Below are 19,187 nucleotides of genomic sequence, written 5' to 3'. Positions count from 1 at the left end.
ATGTGATTCAAAATAACTATGGGGAGATGCCATACCAAAATTGCATTCCACAGGAAATAAAATCGTCAGGAGCTATCCATTGGATTGTAAACCTTTGCCACCATAATACTGCTTGGTAGTTTCACGTGAGAATTCTGCAAATGTCATTCCATCCTTCAACCGCGATGAGAGTGGTGGAACAATTTTATGAATATCTTGAGTAAATTCATTTAAGCCATGCTTGATGCCATTTCCCTCAGATAAGTTACCAACTGACACACCATGTTCCATATTGTAATCTGTGATTGAGAAGGTTTTGCTCCATGCAGGTTGCAGAAACACAACAAAAGTTTCTCTGCTTAAATTTTCAAACTTCAATGGTCTGCGCACACAGTGTAGGGTTGAACGAAGCTTTCCTTTTGACAAAATATCAGCTGATTCCCCAACCTGAATGATGAAACTTTCAGGAGAAGTTTTTACCATGAGGACATTATTATTGTTGGGATCAAAGATTTGCAAATATGAATAGCCATTGGGATAAGGGCATTCTTGATCAGATGATAGTGAAGATTGATATGTGACCATATTTTCTGATAAATATGAGGGCAGAAGAAACATTGGTGCTGTCAAAACAGTAAAGATACCATAATCATAATGCCATTGCTGCCATAAATCCATATCATTTCCACGTGATCCAACCTTAATGCCATTTGTAACAAAGTTTGAACCTTGTAATTGTTTTTGCTCGCTTCTTAAACAGTGTTCTTGGTTCTTTTTGGAATTGGCCTGCTTTTTGGTGGGTCCCTTCCTTCTCCCAGTTTCTCTCATTAAAAGTTTATCTAGAATTGAATGATAATGTATAAGGCGCCCTTTCGCAGTGCCAGATTCTAATAAGCTTCGTTCTAACTCTTGGCCACCAATGAACTCATCACACATTTGGGCAAGACGGAGCCCCAGCTCCATCATAAAATATCCTAAATCTTTAAAGAAATCTCCAAGATTTTTAAATTCATCTTCATGAAATTTTCTCACCTCATCAACATCCAGATGAGTTGGTTCTAAATTCAAGCGTACTTCATGACTTGGCTTAATGGGAGCAGATTTCAGAGCTTCCACATATTTGAGTTGCATTGCAAAAGAAGACACATTCCTATCAGGATTCTTTAGAGGAACATCACTCCCCAAGTTGTGTTCCTGGGCATAACAAAAAAAAAATAATAAATAAAATTAAGACGGTTGAAACCTGAAAGATTAATGCACATGCGTGCAATCAAAAACTCCACAAGGTGAAAGAAGCAGGTACATAATGAGTATGAAATCCAAATATGCAAATACATAAACATTATCTATCCAACAACATCCTTCACAATCAACTAATTACTAGTTAGCTTCAGCAGGACCTTCAGCAGCAATAAGCTCTCATTTTTAATGCAAAAAATAAGTAACATCCAAAAGCCAAATTACATGCGCCTCTATTTACTAGAATAAAAGGCATCCTCTTACCAGTCATATGCAACAAAAAAAACACCTCTAAATGTTTGTTGCTTATATAACCAAGTAAAAGAAAACAAGACAAGTGTTTCTACATTAATATCATATGCTTTGAATATAATAGCGCAATGTCCAAAGCAAAAACAGAGTACCAAATCTATAAGTTTCAATCAAAACATAGAATCAGAATCCCATTATGAAAGAAAGCCAGATTCTGTAATCACATGAATCAAAACTCCAACTACTAGAAACAAAGGCATTGAAATCAACAAAAATAATAAGAAAAATTTAGAAGAAGCAAACATGCTGTGATCAATTCCATAGTTCTGTTTCTGAAAACCAATAAAGAGAGTTGAAATTGAAATGAAAAAAAAAATGAAAGAACCTTGAGAAGGCGTTTGCGGCACTCGTGGTCGAGAAGAGCGAGCTTGCGAGCAAGAGGGAGGAGGTTGCGGCGAAGAAGAAGAGCGTTAGGGACGCCAACGATGGAAAGGAGACCTGGGCCTTTAGGGCCTAGGGTTTCAATGATAGTTGTCCTTATGGTTTGCAGTCTTGCTAGTTCTTCTTCTGGTGAAGATAAAGAAACGCTATGATTCGAAGCTGAAGATGAGGAGAGTAGCATCAAATCAGCGTAATGAACTTCGTACAGCTCCAACACCTGCATTTGCTCCATCTGTGATATCTGTATCGTGCTTGACGGGAGCCGATTCCAACGTCTCTTTATTAATCTTGTTCATTGGGCGGGCCAGCTGAAAAGCTCTGTTCAGGCCCAGCCTGCCCACCAAATATAAATGAAAATAATTTTAAAAAATATATATTTTAATATAAATTTATTAAGCATAATATTTATATAAAAGATATATTATAATATTTTTAAAATATAAAAAATTGTTTGATTCAATCCAAAATGGAATTCAAATTGAATTCAATATTTTATGTGTTTGATTTGAAAAAAAAATTATTTTAGAAATTGATTGTAACTAAAACTAATTCTATCAAATTTAATGAAATTTGAAATAAAAATTTTCAAATCTGTTCAACAATATTTTTGGACTAAAATATTTTTATCAAAAAGTTTTCTCTCAATCAAATTTCATTGGCTAAAGAAGAAAATAAACACCATAAATTTAACTTTTTGGACAATTATATAAAATATTTTATATTTGTCTTAACTTTTTAATATCTAATTTATTTTACACTTAATAATGAAATTATTTATGCTGTAAGATAAATCTCTTCTATTATAAGATGTGTGAATTTATTTTATATTCATTACTATATTGTTAGTTGAGTCTATATATTTGTTTATTATTATAAATTTATTATGTATAAGATTTTTTTTTTTTTTTGAATTTTATAGAAAAGTATAAATTTTTAATTTTATTCTTAAGGGTAATTTAAAAGATAAAGAAATGAATTTCAATTTTGTAATTATATCAAATATGAATTATCTGAAGTTTAATTGAATTCTATATTTTAAAGTATATCACATTAAAGTGAAATAAATTTTAATTAAAATTCAATTCAAATGGATTGAATTTTAAAATTTATGGTAGAATTAAACCAATTTGCCGCATGTTAAAGCTCAGCCCATATCGCTAATTAGTAGCTCAAACTGTAAATTCATTATTAATATAAATACTATTTAATATTTGCATTAACTAGGGCAAATAAAATAATCACAAAATTTTACCTTTTATATTTATAAGCATTTCAAAGGAATTAAAAAAATATTAATTAAATTTTTTTTTTATATCTATATATATACTCATTTGCTACATAGGTAATAATAATTATTATTTTTTTAAATATTTTATATATATTTCCAATCTAATATACGATGATTAATTTTATTCATATCGAATTGATACATTAAAAGGTAAAATAATTTTAACGGATATCTTCTTTATCAATGAAAAAAATTTAATATTATTTAAAAAATAATATTATTGAGCCGTTGACATAGACAATAATTATTAATGGAGTTGAATTTGGTAAAATTTAAAAATAAAATAAAAGGGGCAACTTCGGTGATCCTTTTAGGTTTTAGCTGAAACATACTTAGATGGCTGCTAGAAAATTTCCATTTCATTAACTTAAAGTTCAAACACAGCCTCACAGAATGGAGATCAATCCCGCTCCATAAAACCATCTCTAAGTGCCTTCGAGTGTGAAGACATGCCCTAATTTTCTCAAGTTACATGTCAATATGGACAAGCAGCAATAACCATGCGATACTCAGGTACTCTAGACTGCAGTCTCCTTGAAGCTCTTTGCCAACCAAATGGCAGTTTCTCGAGGAGAAACCTTCTCTGGTCCAAACGGCTTCAACAGCACCGCAAGTTCTTCGAACCGTTTCTGTTGCAAGAGCCGTGCACTAAACTCAAGCAACCCTTCTAATGCTTCTGCACGCTGTTGGTATGACGAGGTGTCGAACCTGCGCTGTTGTGACTCTGGAGAGGAACGGCTTGAAACAGCAGTTGTTGGATTATGCTCTGACCATTCACTGCCAGTTTTTTCAACTTCATGGCTGCTATCAGTTAAATGAATCTTGGTAACAGCTCTGTCCAAAACCTGGACAGTGCACTTGTCTTTTGTGATTGAGCGGTCTCCAATGTCTGGAGATGAAGAAGAGGATTGTGCTGAAGTCGATGACGTTCCACGGATAGGAATGAAAGGATCGTCAGAAGAAGCCAATGGGAATTCAGCAATCTTGTCAATTCTTGGAGCATTGACAGAAACATCAGGAGAATCCACACTAGGAAGAGGGCGGATGTTAGCCCTATAAGGGGTAGCTAAGCTTGAAGCTCTTGTTGGGAATGGAAGAGATGCTCTGCGTGTAGGTTGAGAAGATTTGCTTGCTGGAGTACATGACACTGGAAGCTGCAAATATGAGCATGCCATTAAGTTAGTAAATCCCAATAATACCACTTGAAAAGTTGTCAGAAGTTACGGGATCAACTAAGTTTTGCTATGATACACAAAACTGGGGCAGGGATTACCAAGGATGACAGCTAAAGCAACAGACTGACTAGACTATAATAGAAGAGAACCAGCACCGCCAATACCCCAAATCCCAAAACCATAAGACTCAAAAGTATGTTACTAGCCAACCTTAATAATAAAGCTATACAGGGTATAAGAATGGATTATGAGCACATATTAGTAATCTGGATGCCCACTAAAATGGACAACTTCAGCATTTTTAGACATTCACAAACTAACCAACCAAAAATAGGGTCTCATGCTCAAATAATCTATATCAGCTAATTTCAGAAGCTAATAAAAGCAGCAGAAAAACTATGGGGGATGTCCACACACAACCAAAAAAAAAAAAAAAAAAAAAAACCTTGATTTCTGTACTTCTTTAGACATACCGAATCACGTTTGAAACCAGTATGGGGTATCTTTGACGGTATTGTTTGTCTCTTTGGAGTAGCAGAAACTTTAGCAGATGTCATTCTTGGAGTTTTGGCAGCCATTGAAAATTTAGCAGCAACTTCATTGTTAATATCAATCTCTTCATGGACAACATTAACAGATATTTCTTTGAACTGTTGGTTCAAGTAACTTGCAAATTGTTCAGCTGTATGTGAAGAATCTGGGGAGTCTTGCTCAGTTTCAGATATACTAGGATTCAATGTCCGGTCATTGCTAAATGATCGCCTTTTCTCTCTGTCAGTAAAAATGGAGACAGCTTCTGGCTCTGTGAATCTAGTTTTCTTTATAAAGTTGGATTCAGACCAATGGACAGGGAAAGTATTCCGCCTGGGGCCATTCAACTTTAGTTGAATCTTGAGAACATGAGGTTGAAGATGTGGATGACTGAGCAACTCTGCAGCCTGGCACAAAATAGTTAATATTTTAGGCAAACATCCATTTCTACTGTACTCTCTACAAGCTGATACAGTACAAAGTTCTACAATTTCAACCCACACTTCACATAAGCCAGTTGTCTGGTCTAATATAGATATTACTTTGGATTGTACAATCTTTTAGCCAACCCCGTTATCCACAACCTCTAGGCTTAATGTCATTAAAAGTTCTTGCTCAAGTCATATAACACCTATGCCCAAGACCTTAATCAGAAAAGAATTTGCAGCCAGAAACATTCACTGTACCAGACACTGTCTGAAAGATTCTACAGAATGATTAAGAATACGCTTGGTTTAAGGGACTTTATTGTGGGTTATAAAGAATCCATGGATTTTGGCAAAATCCATCATTTGATTGAGCAAAAATAGGACAAGAACCATGGATTTTTTCATAATCCATCATCCTGTGAAATCCCTCAAAATTAGGCCTTTGGACAATGTGGACTTTGTAAAATCAATCAAGGAGATGCATTCAATAAACACTTTTTTTTTTTTATTTTGCAAATGCCCTTGAATTGAATAAATTCCATATATTTTATCTGAATACCAAACAATAAAGATTGCTCAAATCCATGGAATAAAATGCCTTCTAATTACAAAGTTGACAATTTTACGGATTTTAGAAGACCTCCATTCAGAGGCAGCACAAAGTGAATTAAATGGCATGATCAGCAACCTAGAATTAGTACTAGTTTCATCTACCAATCTTTTTATCTAATCGGAGAGACAAGCACAAGTCTAAAGAAAGAATGAGGCAAGCTATGTTGACAGCCGCTTCTAAATTTATTAATCACTGATAATATCTGGCTGCTAAAAAAAAGTTTAACAAAAGATGATAAGGTGAACTAACAATTTTGGGAACCATCCTTTACAATAGGTGTCCACCCACATGGTCAATAGTAATAATAATAATAATTATTATTGTTATTCAAAAATGCAGGAAGAAGAAATCATACACTTGGTCTAAATTCTGGATTCTTCCGCAGCATGCTTTTAATAAGCCCTCGGCTGAAAATAAAAGAAAAAGAAAACATATCAACAAAACCATTTAACCCTACGACTACTACCAGTATGTTTGGGAATAGAATAAGGGAGTAAAGAATATAACAGAAGGAAAAGATAATAGTAACATAATAAAGAAGAGAATTGTTTTCCTTGATCACGTTTGAATTTGGAAGAGGAAAAAAATGGAGGGAAGTTGTATTATGAATAGTAAAATTATTATTTTACTCTTTGCTTTTTCAAAAAGAAAGAAATTTTACAAGATTAAAACAAATTTTGCAAGATTAAAATTATACTTTAATAAAATATTCTCTAACTTCCCTCCTAAATTGGAGATTAAATGAATTGCAGGCATCATGGCTTACTTTCCACTCTCTTTTTTTTTCTTCCCTCTACTTTTTCTTCTTTTCCAAAGAAAAGGTAGAAATAAAGTGATGCTCTTTTCTCACCTATTTCCTTCTTCATTTTCTACCTTTCCAATCATGGGATGACTCATGAGGATCATAAGATAAAAAATAAGAGCAGCGAATGTTGTTTTAAAACTTCCTATTTTTCTACAAGTATGACCAATTAGTTGAAAGAGAGGTTATAGTTAATTTATTAGTGAAATAAAAATTTTAGAATTTTTGCTCATTTGATTTATTTTATTGCAAGCAAAGTGAAATAGACTCACAGTGCTCCAGAGTACACAGTAGGAAGAGGAGCCACTATAGACTTATTTATTTTGTTGATTAGTGCTTGCATGTCCTGCTCAGAGAAGAAGACAGACAAGAAAGTAAATCTATCATGATCTGCGCATGATAAAGGTAAGAAAACTCTAGGAGGAAAAAATGGTATGTTTAATAAGCAACACTATAATGTTTCCATAAACAGAATATCAGTGACTCACAAAAGCTTTAAATGCTGGTTTGTAAGCAGCCATTTCATACATGCAGCATCCTGAAAACAATGTGGCATTAGATATAGACCAAAAAAAAAAAGAGAACAGATCACTTCTATCAAGCTTAGATAGCCTTCATATTTCAAAGATCAAAGTAGGTTACCCAAAGACCAAATATCTGACTTGGAACCATAAGGTATATCAGCAAGAAGCTCAGGGCACATGTAACTGGGGGTTCCCACAACCTAATATTGAGAGCATAAATGCCATGATAATTAATTCAAGCAGGTGATGAAAATCAGATATAAAGCCAATATTAGCAGGCAGATTACGCACAGAAGAAGCAAAGTCATCAGAAGTCAACATTTTAGCAAGACCAAAATCACCTGCAACCAACATCAATATAAGAGCAGTTAAGTAAGATAGCAAACACTAGAAACCAAAGAATTGGTTTCTGTATAAAAAAATTTAGCCAATCAGCAATAACATTGATAATAGAAGGTCTAGTTACCTAGGCGCGTGTCTTGTTCTCTTGTCAAAAATATATTTGAACACTGAAGCAATTTGGTAGAACAATCAGTGAAATATAACTTAATTCGGGTGAAATATTACCTAATATATTCAATTACCTGAAAAAAAGTATCACTTACTTTAACATCACGATGAAGTATGTGTTTGGCATGCAAGTAATCTAGTGCCATTAGTAGTTGAACAAGCCACTTGCAAAGTTTCTGCCCAAAATTTTAGAGTCAAGGGCAAAACAAAAACAGAAAAATAGAACTACTAATTAGTTGAAGCTCAAAAAGTGTCTGCAAAAGTAACTACCTCCTCAGGAAAATGAACACCATTAGCCTTTTTTATAGCTTCTGCTCTGAAAAAAAATGTGGAAAATTTTGAAGGTCAATAAGACAGCACAAAACAAGTCATGGACCAGCAGAGGCTCAAACATTTCACAAGAGATGACTAAGAATTAAAACTTACATGTCTCCACCTTCACAGTACCCTATGATAATGCACACATAGCATCCCTGAAAATGAATACAGCCAATAAGCAATTGTCAATTGTACAACAACAATAGGGCATACAAATTCATTAACAGAAGGAAAAGAGGATCAGATAAACAAATAAACATCATATTGGATTAACAAAGTCCATGCAAATGCTGAACAAGTATTAAACTATCAGCAAATACCACAGAATATGAGACGACTATAAAGAGAAAACCCATTAGTCAATAAAGATGATCCAAACAACACAGCTTCACAGGAGTATACATGCCCACCTTTTCTACCCAAGAATCCTTGTACTCCACAATGAATGGATTTCTTACTTTTGAAATAAGTTCCATCTGCAGTAAAGAATCAAATGGTATCTTAAATTTTAAAGACAAAAATTTAGTAATTAATACATAATGTCTTTATAAATCAAAATTATGAACCACTAGATATGGGGGAAAAGAGGGAGGAGGGAATTTTTTTTGGAAAACATTATATCAACAATTCTCAAATTATAAAACAACAGTAAAGAACCATAGCAAGGTCCAACCATCATGCAAATCATTGTTTGTAGCGAAACAAACAAAGTTGATCTACTAAATAGTGTTAAGCATCACTTTCATTTCCAACAATGTCTCCAGTTCTCCACCTTTATATTTCTTGCGAAAGGACAATAATCCAGTGTCAACTGTTCTCTAAATGAAGATAAAGCTCAATACACTGACCTCCTGGTGGGCAGACCTGCGAGCTCTCTCAGTCTGACGAGCCAAACGGGTCTTTTTCATGACATACCTAGAAGGAGAACAAAAATATATAAAAATAGTGTATAATGATGATGATGATTAAAAACCAATCATTCATCTCTCTAAGCATAACCTAAAACAAACACTGCAAGAAACTAGAAAGATACAAATCCAATTCCTGAAACACAAACATGGAAATTTCACACATGCAGGCAGATATATATGAATGCTGAAAGCAAGCTCACTTCTTCTTTTCATGTCTATGCCTCACAAGAAGAGCCGAACCAAAGGAACCTTTGCCTATCTGCTCTAGAATTTCATATTGCTCCATTGTGAGTTCTATGAACCCTCTCCACCTTCCTCTAAACCTTCAAAAGAATTTTAAACTCGTCGCCTGCCAAGCACCAACAACCATTAACAAAACGAGGAACTCGAACAAAAAAAACCTATCAACAGCATCAAGAATTCAAAAGCAAACAGTAGAACTATAGAAGAAACTGAATGGAACCCAATGAAACAAATAATTATAAAAAGACAAACAATAAGGTAAAGCGAAAAGACAAGGAACCTAACTCAAAAATAAATTACATGCAAAAGATAAGGGAGTATTTTCTGAGAAAATCGTAGGAAAAAAGGAGAGCAGCAAATATCTAAAATGCAAGTAGATTTTTAGCGCAGCCGACGGCTTAAAGAAAGGCAGAGAAAATGGTAACATGTAACATACTGAAATTTGAAATTGTGAAGGGTATGAATACTAACGCACAGAGAAGACAACTTTACCTAATTAAAATAGAAATATTATAATCATTGGCTACAGATACACTCTAGCGCCAAAAGAGTTGAAAATAACGCATAAGCACGAGATAAGAATTTAAAATTTGAAAAGAGAGGATTCTGTCATTGTTCATATTTATTTATTTATTTATTCTTTTTATTCCTTCCTTGAAAGCGACTGACGCCGAAGGCACCGCACCGGAGGTTGGACCTCATGCAACACGTTGCCAAGAACGACGTCGCTTTATGTTGCGCGAAAAACCTTCTCAAGCCGGGCCGAAACTTCTGTGGCCCATTACTGAAGAGTGATCTTGACTCTTGAGCCTTTGTTGTGGGCGTTTAAATTGGGCTTGGGCCATTTCAATTCATAGAGCTCTGCGAATGGCGAAAAAGGGATTCGCTACCTATGAGAAATGCTCTATCCATCTCCGAACCCAACCGTTAATCTATTCATCGGCTTCGGCCTTTTCTATTCATGGATTTTTCACCACATTGGAGTCTTAATTCTTAAATATATATCTTATATTTGTTCTTTTTCTTTTCTCAAAGATTTCTTGTACGTCGTTCAAACTTGGTTTGGTTTCCACAAGTGGGTTTGCTTGAATAAGACATTTCTAATAAAGTTGAAGAGGAAAAAGGAAATTGACTGGAGTAGAATACCATTCATGCAGGACACTCTTCACCTTGGACAGGCACACATTACCTCAGGATTTCTGACGAGGCCATTTACTTCTTCCTCTCCATTTCATTTTGGACAGAGTCAGTGCATATATGGCATTGATTCTCTCCTGTCTCTTAAAATTTCTGCAATTTTTTTTCCAGGAAATTGATATTCTAATCAACAAACTAGAACCATAACTTTCTTTTTCCCAAGTCATGGCTACTTGAGGGACAAAATGGCATATTTTTGTATGTTAAATTTCACAGGTTGCTTCAGGGAAAGAAAAAGAAAGAAAGAAAAACATTCCAAATTCTATTTGATTTGTTAAAGAAAGAAAGAAAAACATTCCAAATTCTATTTGATTTGTTCTTTTGTGTTAACTAATTAATATTAATAGATAACCAATGGTTTAAATCAAGAAACAGCAATTCAAGGACTCTCTACCTCTCTAGCTATTATTGAGAGAGAGTTCTCTCAAAAGAAGTCTCCTCCTTTCTGAGGCACAACCTCCTTCTCTGCCCAAATTCCAGTTGGGTTGTTCTTTTGTGTTAACCAATTAATATTAATAGGATGTCCAAAGGTTCAAATCAAGAAACAAAAATTTTTATAAAAATGAAAAGGGGAAAAGATTGTTTATAGACGCATCACATATACGAAAAATCAATGAAAAGCCAACTTGTCTCTACAGTTGAAATAGACACAGATGGAATTGGGACCATTGGCATGCACCTGTCAACAATGGCATATGAGGAGTGAAGCTCATAAAAAAATTGAGGTAGGGTCAAAAGTGATTCAATAGGTGTATGTTGCTGCTGAAGTGCGAAATGGAGTATGAGAGTGGAATAGATAGATGCCCTCTTTAATGAAGATCCACTAGCATAGTTTTCATGTTTTGGACCACCAAGTGTTCGTATTTATGCAAATGCAACCCACATTACCAGCTTATTAGCTTTCCCTTCACTGATGATCTCTGATCACATATTGTGGGTCAACCGGACATCCGATACTTGGGAAGTTGAAACCATAAAGAAATAGCTAAAGATATAGTGGCCTGAAGCTTAAAGCAGGACTTGGAAAAGTTTCCCATTAAATAAAGCCCAAGAGATTAAGCATCTTTCCAGCAGATAAGAGAAGAGGAACTAGGATGGCAAGTACATACATGTAACGTCGAAAAAGAAAAGCATTTTTCATTACATCAAACTAGAGTCGGATAAGTGTAAATTAATCTTATTTATTAATCTCATGTGATTGTGTATGATAAATAAGGTCTAAATAAGAATTTCCCTTAGAATAGATATTCCCACTCCCTCCACCCACCCCATATATATGACAAATACGTGGTCTCTGTGCCAATCCCATCTCTTTCATGTCCTCCTATCTCTCTTTTTGCCTATTCTCATTTCATTTTGGCTTAGTGACCATACCTCTTGTGGACCTCGTTTCTTGCATCTTTCTTTCTTTTCCTTCTATAAACCTGGCTAGAACAAGACACAGGTTTCAACTAATAATGTGTTATATATGGTCCAATAAACCAAATTATCATGATGCAAATAACAGTGTTGCCCACATATATATATGTTGTTAATGGGGGCCATGTTCCACAGGTACTGCTAACTCAATTATAGAGCAAATGGAACTTCAAAACAGTAGATAATATCCAACAAGAACAGCATACATATGATCGGGTGGAATATTGGTTTGTATTATTAGAGTTCCAAGCAGACGTCATTTGCAGGTAAATACTCTGTAGCCACCATTGGCCTTTTGCTTTCAGCTGTCTTTTAACATTGATAACTCACCGTGAAATTTTAGCTGAGTCAACCATTAACATTGCTAAAAAGAGATTATTAATTTGTAGTCAATGGATATAAACCAGCCATATATTCATATCCTAATTCATAATCCAATACTGATTCCATCTCTCAAAATCTTTTCATTTTTGCTATACAAGTGTTATTGCAACTGCTTTAGCTTCTATACATACTAATATGGCAAAGTGGGGTATAAATAACATTATCCTTCTCCGTGGATAAAGAACCATGCTCCACCATTGAATTTGAAAGAAAAAAGAAAATACCTACACATTTTTTTTTTGGTTAATTGAGAAGATACCTCCCTTACATAACATTCGATTAGAAGATTTTCAGTATCTCCTTTGTGCAAAGGACTATGCATAATATTTTGTACATTTAATTATGTATGTTCACACTTCAATTTCAACTAATAATTCAAGACATTAAATAATATAGAGAGTATGCATGGAGCAATCAACAAAGTGGCTGATAAAAAGAAATGTTTGTTTGGCTTTGTAATTAAGGCTGAAAATACGGATTTTATTTTTTTTAATTCGAAAATAAATTTTATTTTTTTGTATGTTCATAAAATTATTAGATTTTTTTAATATTTATTTTTATTATCATTTCATTTTCAATGGAACGGGGAACATGGGTGCAGTCACCATTATCCACGTCATATTATGATAGTATTAACAATTTTTGTTGGTTAATTAATAATTCTGTGAAGAAGACAAATACATGTCACGGGGTATGCCATTGATATTGCTTGTATTGTACTGCTAAGAATTGTTTTTCCTCTAATTTAATAATTGTTTTAAGAAAAACAAATTAAAAAAAAAAAAAAAAAGGAAACTTTAAGGTGACGTGCAGATTGCAATTTCCCAGTTGAGGCGCGGACCAGTGTAAAGTGGACTCCCAATCAACACTGTGATATTAACACGTGTCCTTTCCGTTTTAGCAACTGATCAATGAAAAATGATATTTTTTTATTATTATTTTTTAATATAAATATATGGTAGAGAAGATTTATCAATCTTTCAAGTTTAATATATATATATATATATATATATATATATATATATATATTATTAATAAAAAAATTAATAATAATGAAATTAACACGTGGTATATTGATTTGAATAATCTTTAATTTTATTTGGTCTTGAGTTTTTGGTTTGCACTTAATTAAGCTTTGATTAATCAAGATAATGATAAAGATTCAGAAACGTGAAAAAAAAAAATGTTAAAAGTTGATTTTAAGAGTGTAAATAATTTTCATTTGGTCACTGATTTCCCCTTCATGAAACATGAAATATGAATCTTTATATAGCTAGGTGCAAGTATAGAACTTGCTAAAGACAATAACACGTCGAAAATCAAAATTGGGTCAAACAATCCTGCTTTCGGCATATTTATTAATTATCCCTAACAATATAACTCAATCACTAATCACAGATTAACGGTAATTGGTAACAACACCAACTAAAAAAAAAAAGGCACGTGTTCAACACCCAGCAATGAGAGTGCAGCACGTCAAAACGGAAGGCCGCGGTGGCAGTAGGCCAAGTCGGAGGAGTGCGTGGTTCAGAAAAAATCAGATGAGACACAAGAAAATGACACGGGTTGGGAGAGCGTAGCTAATCGGAAATCATTATCAATTAATCCCCTCTCTTACATTAATCTAATACACATTAATTAAGTGGGTCCCTCCACGCACTGAAACTAAAGAGGCTCTCCCTCTATATAAAGCCATGGCCACTCTCAGTCTCGTCACTGCACCACCTCCTCTGCTTTTTTCTTCCTCTCAATTCTCCATCAGCACCACCACTGCCACCTGCAAAATCTCCTTAACCACATTTCCATTACTATACACTTAACTGCAACTACAGCTTTTTAGCTGGTCCCTGGATTTTTAGAGGCTGAATATATATATAGCTAAATTTTGTAACTGACTTTGCACACATGGGCAACGCCGACTACGTTTATCCGTCCTCTAACGTAGAGCGTGCTCACCGAGTGGCGATTCCTCCGTCGCAGCCTTTTGTTAAGTCGCTGAAATATAATCTGAAAGAGACTTTCTTTCCTGATGATCCACTTAGGCAGTTCAAGAACCAGACTCCTTCTCGTAAATTCTTATTAGGCCTCCAGCATTTTTTGCCAATTCTTGAATGGGCTCCTCGTTACACCTTCGAGTTCTTGAGAGCTGATATTATTGCTGGGATCACTATTGCTAGTCTTGCTATCCCTCAGGGAATAAGTTACGCCAAGCTAGCCAACTTGCCACCAATTCTTGGCCTCTGTAAGTGCTAAAAATTACAAAATAGAGCACATACACTTTATAGCTGAAGTACAGCTATATAGATCTCATGAATGGTTCTCAATAGGTGATTCGCTGGATTTTTGTTTATGTTCAATGCAGATTCAAGTTTTGTTCCACCACTGGTTTATGCAATGATGGGAAGTTCAAGAGATTTGGCGGTAGGGACAGTGGCTGTTGCATCTCTCCTAACAGCTTCCATGTTAGGAAATGAGGTTAACGCTAATGAGAACCCCAAGCTTTATCTTCACCTAGCCTTCACAGCAACATTCTTCGCTGGAGTTTTCCAAGCGTCTCTGGGCTTGTTAAGGTAAGTAGAATTTTTTTTTTTTAATAATAAATTATGATATGCTGGGGAATCTTCATCTTTCATAACTCACAGTAATAGTGAAAAATAGCTAGCTAGTTAATTAATTATGATGGTTTTAAGTGCAGATTAGGATTTATCGTGGACTTTCTGTCACATGCAACGATAGTAGGTTTTATGGCAGGAGCAGCAACAGTAGTTTGCCTGCAACAGCTAAAAGGGATATTGGGGCTCGATCACTTCACCCATGCCACTGATCTCGTCTCAGTCATGCGTTCTGTTTTCACTCAAACGCATCAGGTCCACTTCCCTGTATTAATTACATCAATCATCCGCTCATTAATTGAGTCTCTTTCTCATAATATAACAATATAATTGTTCAATGATAAATGATGATGATGATGATGATATTATCATATCATAAAAGTGATTAAATTTAATAATCATAAGTGTTTAATCTTCCTTTCTCTAAGAGTAACCCTATTGCTTATTGCAGTGGAGATGGGAAAGTGCGGTTCTTGGGTGTTGCTTTCTGTTCTTTCTCCTCATCGCCAGATACTTAGTGAGTAATTAGAACCCTATTATTTCCCCTTAAATGCAAACTCATATGATAATTCTCAACTCAGTGATCACAGTCAAAGAAGTGTTAGAAAGTAACAAATAACAACACGGAATATATAATGCCAATGAGAGATTGAGGGTAGAGGTAGGGCCACACCAACTAAATTAGGAATTGATTTATCATATACCGGTAGTTGTACTCACTTTTCTTATTTTCTAAGGGCGTAGAAAGGAAAAGTAGGAAAAAAAAATTGGTAGAATTATAAAAAAAAAATTATAAAAATTCTATGGAAAGGCAAATTCTTATCAATATTGTATTTCTTTCATTTTTATATTTTAATAGAATGAAAAGTGAGGAGATAAAATTATTATATTTTTATTATTATGTTTATACTGAATAAATAAAATTATACTAAAAAATAATTATTAAAAAAAAACATTGTTTTCATTCTATTTCTAGCATTAAACGATAAAAGCTCAAAATGCTTTTTTTTTTCTTCTTTACTCTTTTCTTTCTTACAAAATCATTTTTTTTTTCTTTTTTTTTTCCTTTTCAATAAAATAAGAAAATTGCATTTTTTTTTAAATTCCTCTGCCATATTCCTTTCTTTTCCACGTAAAACCTAATATATCTCATGGATCCAAAGATTCAAAGATGCTTGATTACTTCATTTACTAACTATATCCTTCATGCCCTCAAATTTCAACGCATTATTTCATTAATTAATTTAATTAAATAAGAATAGAAGTATGGGTTTTTTTTGTTTCATAATTAGGTTTGTATATATCCTCCTTGACAGCTTCATAGTAGTAATTATTAATTATGGGTGTGCTATAATTATTTAGATTAACTAATGAAATTAAAGATCAGATTTGTGATGGGTTCAATCCAGTGCCATTTGATTCTTTTAATTTTTTTTTTTTTATAAGAAGGTGTTTGCAGTATAATTAATGAGCTAAATTAAAACACGTACTGATGAATTGAGTGCATGCAGAGCAAGAGACGACCAAAGTTCTTCTGGATATCAGCAATGGGACCTTTGACATCAGTGGTTTTGGGAAGCCTTCTTGTTTATCTCACCCATGCTGAGAGACATGGAGTTCAAGTGGTAAGCATTCCCACCAATTTTTCCTTAGAACAACAGCAAGACAAGGACAAGGGAAGGGATAATTTAAAAAATTTAGGCAATCCAAATAAATGAATAATTTGTTCCTTGATCGGCCCCTCACAATAATATATATCTATATTTATATTAGTACAATTTAATTGGGTAGGACCTTATCATGTCCCCTGCACCCTTGCTGTACTCAATCTTAATGGGATTGAATGGCAAGTCCTGATTGGTGGATCAATTTTTCTCTGATATGGTGTAATTTTGTACAGATTGGGCACTTGAAGAAAGGATTAAATCCACCGTCTTTCGGTGATCTGGTTTTTGTGTCTCCTCATCTAACGACAGCTATCAAAACAGGAATCATCACAGGCGTCATAGCTCTAGCTGTAAGCACCCTCTTCTTTTTTTTTTTTTCCTGTGTACTAGCATGCATAGGATATTTTTGTTCTTAATTATTAGATCCTTCACCAATAATTTGATTCATTAATTAATTAATGTGTTAATGGAATTACAGGAAGGAATAGCAGTGGGAAGAAGTTTTGCCATGTTTAAGAATTACCATATAGATGGTAACAAAGAGATGATTGCTATTGGGACAATGAACATTGTAGGCTCTTGCACTTCTTGCCACCTAACAACAGGTATAAAACTCAGAGCTAGTTTGGCGGGTAATCCAGTTCATAAATTTTAAATTTTCAGAGAGTGTTAAAATTTTGTTTATTTAACTGGTCATATACTCACTTTCTTGACTACACTTAAAGTAATTAATGAATTCTTTTTGTTTAAACTCGATCTATCATGAGTTAAAGACAAAAGAATGTTGAGATCTACATATTAAATACACGGATTTTACATACTTGTATTTTGAAAGTATGATAGATTAGGTCTATTAATTTTAACTAAATATGCCTAAATTTTATTATTATTATTATTGCATTGAGACGGTATCAACTATCAAACATCAATTTTTTGCGCAATTTTTAAGTACCAACTGCAGCTTCAATTGGTCACTGAAAAATGAAATTCCAGGGCCATTTTCTCGATCGGCAGTGAACTTCAATGCTGGGTGCAAGACAGCAGTATCAAACATAGTTATGGCATTGACTGTGATGGTGACACTGTTGTTCCTAACCCCTTTGTTCCATTACACTCCACTAGTGGTGCTCTCCTCTATTATCATCTCTGCCATGCTCGGCCTCATCGACTATGAAGCAGCAATCCATCTATGGAACGTTGACAAGTTCGACTTCATTGTGTGCATTAGCGCCTATGTGGGTGTGGTTTTTGGCAGTGTAGAGATGGGATTGGTCATAGCGGTATATACATAATGTGTTTTCTTTGATTGCCTGAAATGGGAATTCTTTTAATTTCCCTGAAACGGAACATTTATACACATAACAATCTAGCTATTTGTGAAAATGCGCAGGTAGCAATTTCTTTGCTAAGGGTGCTTCTGTTTGTTGCAAGACCAAGAACTTTTATTCTTGGGAACATTCCGAATTCGATAGTCTACAGAAATGTTGAGCAATACCCAAATGCAAGTACTGTTCCTGGAGTTCTCATTCTTGAAATTGAAGCTCCCATTTACTTTGCCAATTCAAGCTACCTAAGAGAGAGGTATATAACTAGATATTGATATACATATATATTGCTAAAGCTTTATATATTAAATTTCTTGAGACTGTGAGGTCACCGCAAGGGCTATACATCAGGATCTCAAGGTGGATTGATGAAGAGGAAGACAAGTTAAAATCTTCACTAGAAACCAGTCTGCAGTATGTAATACTAGACATGGGAGGTGCGTATATGGAAATCCTTTTGATTTTCTTCTTCAACATTAAGTAACAAAAGAAAAGCAAATTCTCTCCGTGTTATATCCTCCGTATGTTCTTGTTTGGCAGCTGTTGGTAACATCGACACAAGTGGAATCGGTATGTTTGAGGAAGTTAAGAAAATTACTGACAGAAGAGGACTCAAGGTAGATCGTTTATTTTTCATTATTTTTAAAGTTTTTATTTTGATCAGATTTGCTTTTATACATACTAACATGTTTTTTACTGTCCCACTCATCTATATAGCTTGTATTAGCCAACCCTGGATCCGAGGTGATAAAGAAGCTGAACAAGTCCAAGTTTATCGAGAAAATAGGCCATGAATGGATCTTTTTGACAGTAGGAGAAGCGGTGACAGCATGCAACTTCATGCTTCACACATGCAAGCCAAACTCTATGAAACACGATCAATCTGATGCATATAACAATGTCTAAGCTACAGCTTCAATCATTTGATAGGCAGAAGCAAGAGTTTTTCTTCACATATACATATAGGAAGTATGCAGAATCAATTAGGAATTAGTAAATGCATCATCAAATCAACAGAAAATTAATGAAGCACAAGTCGAACTGATGGATACTTGTTAGATGAAATTGGTATATTTTTTCCCAACTATGCATAAGCTGTAAAATGTACTTCTTTATACATGAAATTTCAAATGCAGAGCTTTTGGGGCTCTAAAGAGAAAATCCCAGCGGATTCTACTAGTATTTACTTAATTTTGTTTTTACATGTGTAAAATCTATCAATTTCAATTTGAACTGATATTTAACTATATCTAAACGCACTGGTATTACTCTAACATGAATATGAGTATATCAAATTTAAGTTAATAGTCTTGTGACCCCTTGTTTATT

The 19,187-nt window shown here is 34.2% G+C and overlaps 3 protein-coding genes across 5 annotated transcripts; 1 reads left to right on the top strand and 2 right to left on the bottom strand.

Annotated features, from left to right (window-relative positions):
* Window positions 1-35: 35 nt before the first annotated feature.
* On the bottom strand, window positions 36-2,196 carry LOC110672238 (uncharacterized). Its single transcript, XM_058152733.1, has 2 exons — window positions 1,856-2,196; window positions 36-1,173 (listed from the first exon to the last, which is right to left on the bottom strand). Exons 1-2 carry the CDS (start codon window positions 2,141-2,143, stop codon window positions 73-75), a joined length of 1,389 nt encoding a protein of 462 aa, XP_058008716.1. The 5' UTR covers window positions 2,144-2,196; the 3' UTR covers window positions 36-72.
* Window positions 2,197-3,536: 1,340 nt separating this feature from the next.
* LOC110672213 (serine/threonine-protein kinase Nek2) lies at window positions 3,537-9,839 on the bottom strand. Of its 3 annotated transcripts, XM_058152731.1 has the most exons (15): window positions 9,726-9,839; window positions 9,212-9,360; window positions 8,949-9,015; window positions 8,511-8,576; window positions 8,209-8,255; window positions 8,053-8,098; window positions 7,878-7,958; window positions 7,739-7,781; window positions 7,564-7,613; window positions 7,391-7,472; window positions 7,237-7,286; window positions 7,021-7,094; window positions 6,302-6,353; window positions 4,848-5,312; window positions 3,537-4,353 (listed from the first exon to the last, which is right to left on the bottom strand). In XM_058152731.1, exons 2-15 carry the CDS (start codon window positions 9,295-9,297, stop codon window positions 3,718-3,720), a joined length of 1,845 nt encoding a protein of 614 aa, XP_058008714.1. In that variant the 5' UTR covers window positions 9,298-9,360; window positions 9,726-9,839; the 3' UTR covers window positions 3,537-3,717. The 3 variants fall into 3 exon arrangements, with proteins under 3 accessions (XP_058008714.1, XP_058008715.1, XP_021690627.2); XM_058152732.1 differs by lacking the exons at window positions 9,212-9,360; window positions 9,726-9,839 and adding an exon at window positions 9,620-9,714 and having other exon boundaries at window positions 8,949-9,018; XM_021834935.2 differs by lacking the exon at window positions 9,726-9,839 and having other exon boundaries at window positions 9,212-9,582.
* A 4,143-nt stretch (window positions 9,840-13,982) lies between these two features.
* Window positions 13,983-19,049, top strand: LOC110672288 (sulfate transporter 3.1-like). The gene is made up of 12 exons (XM_021835016.2): window positions 13,983-14,496; window positions 14,617-14,824; window positions 14,950-15,121; window positions 15,318-15,383; window positions 16,378-16,491; window positions 16,767-16,883; window positions 17,012-17,138; window positions 17,527-17,813; window positions 17,924-18,114; window positions 18,210-18,295; window positions 18,399-18,475; window positions 18,576-19,049. Exons 1-12 carry the CDS (start codon window positions 14,160-14,162, stop codon window positions 18,762-18,764), a joined length of 1,971 nt encoding a protein of 656 aa, XP_021690708.2. The 5' UTR covers window positions 13,983-14,159; the 3' UTR covers window positions 18,765-19,049.
* Window positions 19,050-19,187: the final 138 nt, after the last annotated feature.

The sequence above is a fragment of the Hevea brasiliensis genome, chromosome 9 (genome assembly GCF_030052815.1).
Source record: "Hevea brasiliensis isolate MT/VB/25A 57/8 chromosome 9, ASM3005281v1, whole genome shotgun sequence".
Lineage (NCBI taxonomy): Eukaryota > Viridiplantae > Streptophyta > Magnoliopsida > Malpighiales > Euphorbiaceae > Hevea > Hevea brasiliensis.
The sequence above is the reverse complement of the archived record's forward strand: the minus strand, read 5'-3'. Positions and strand labels throughout refer to the sequence as shown.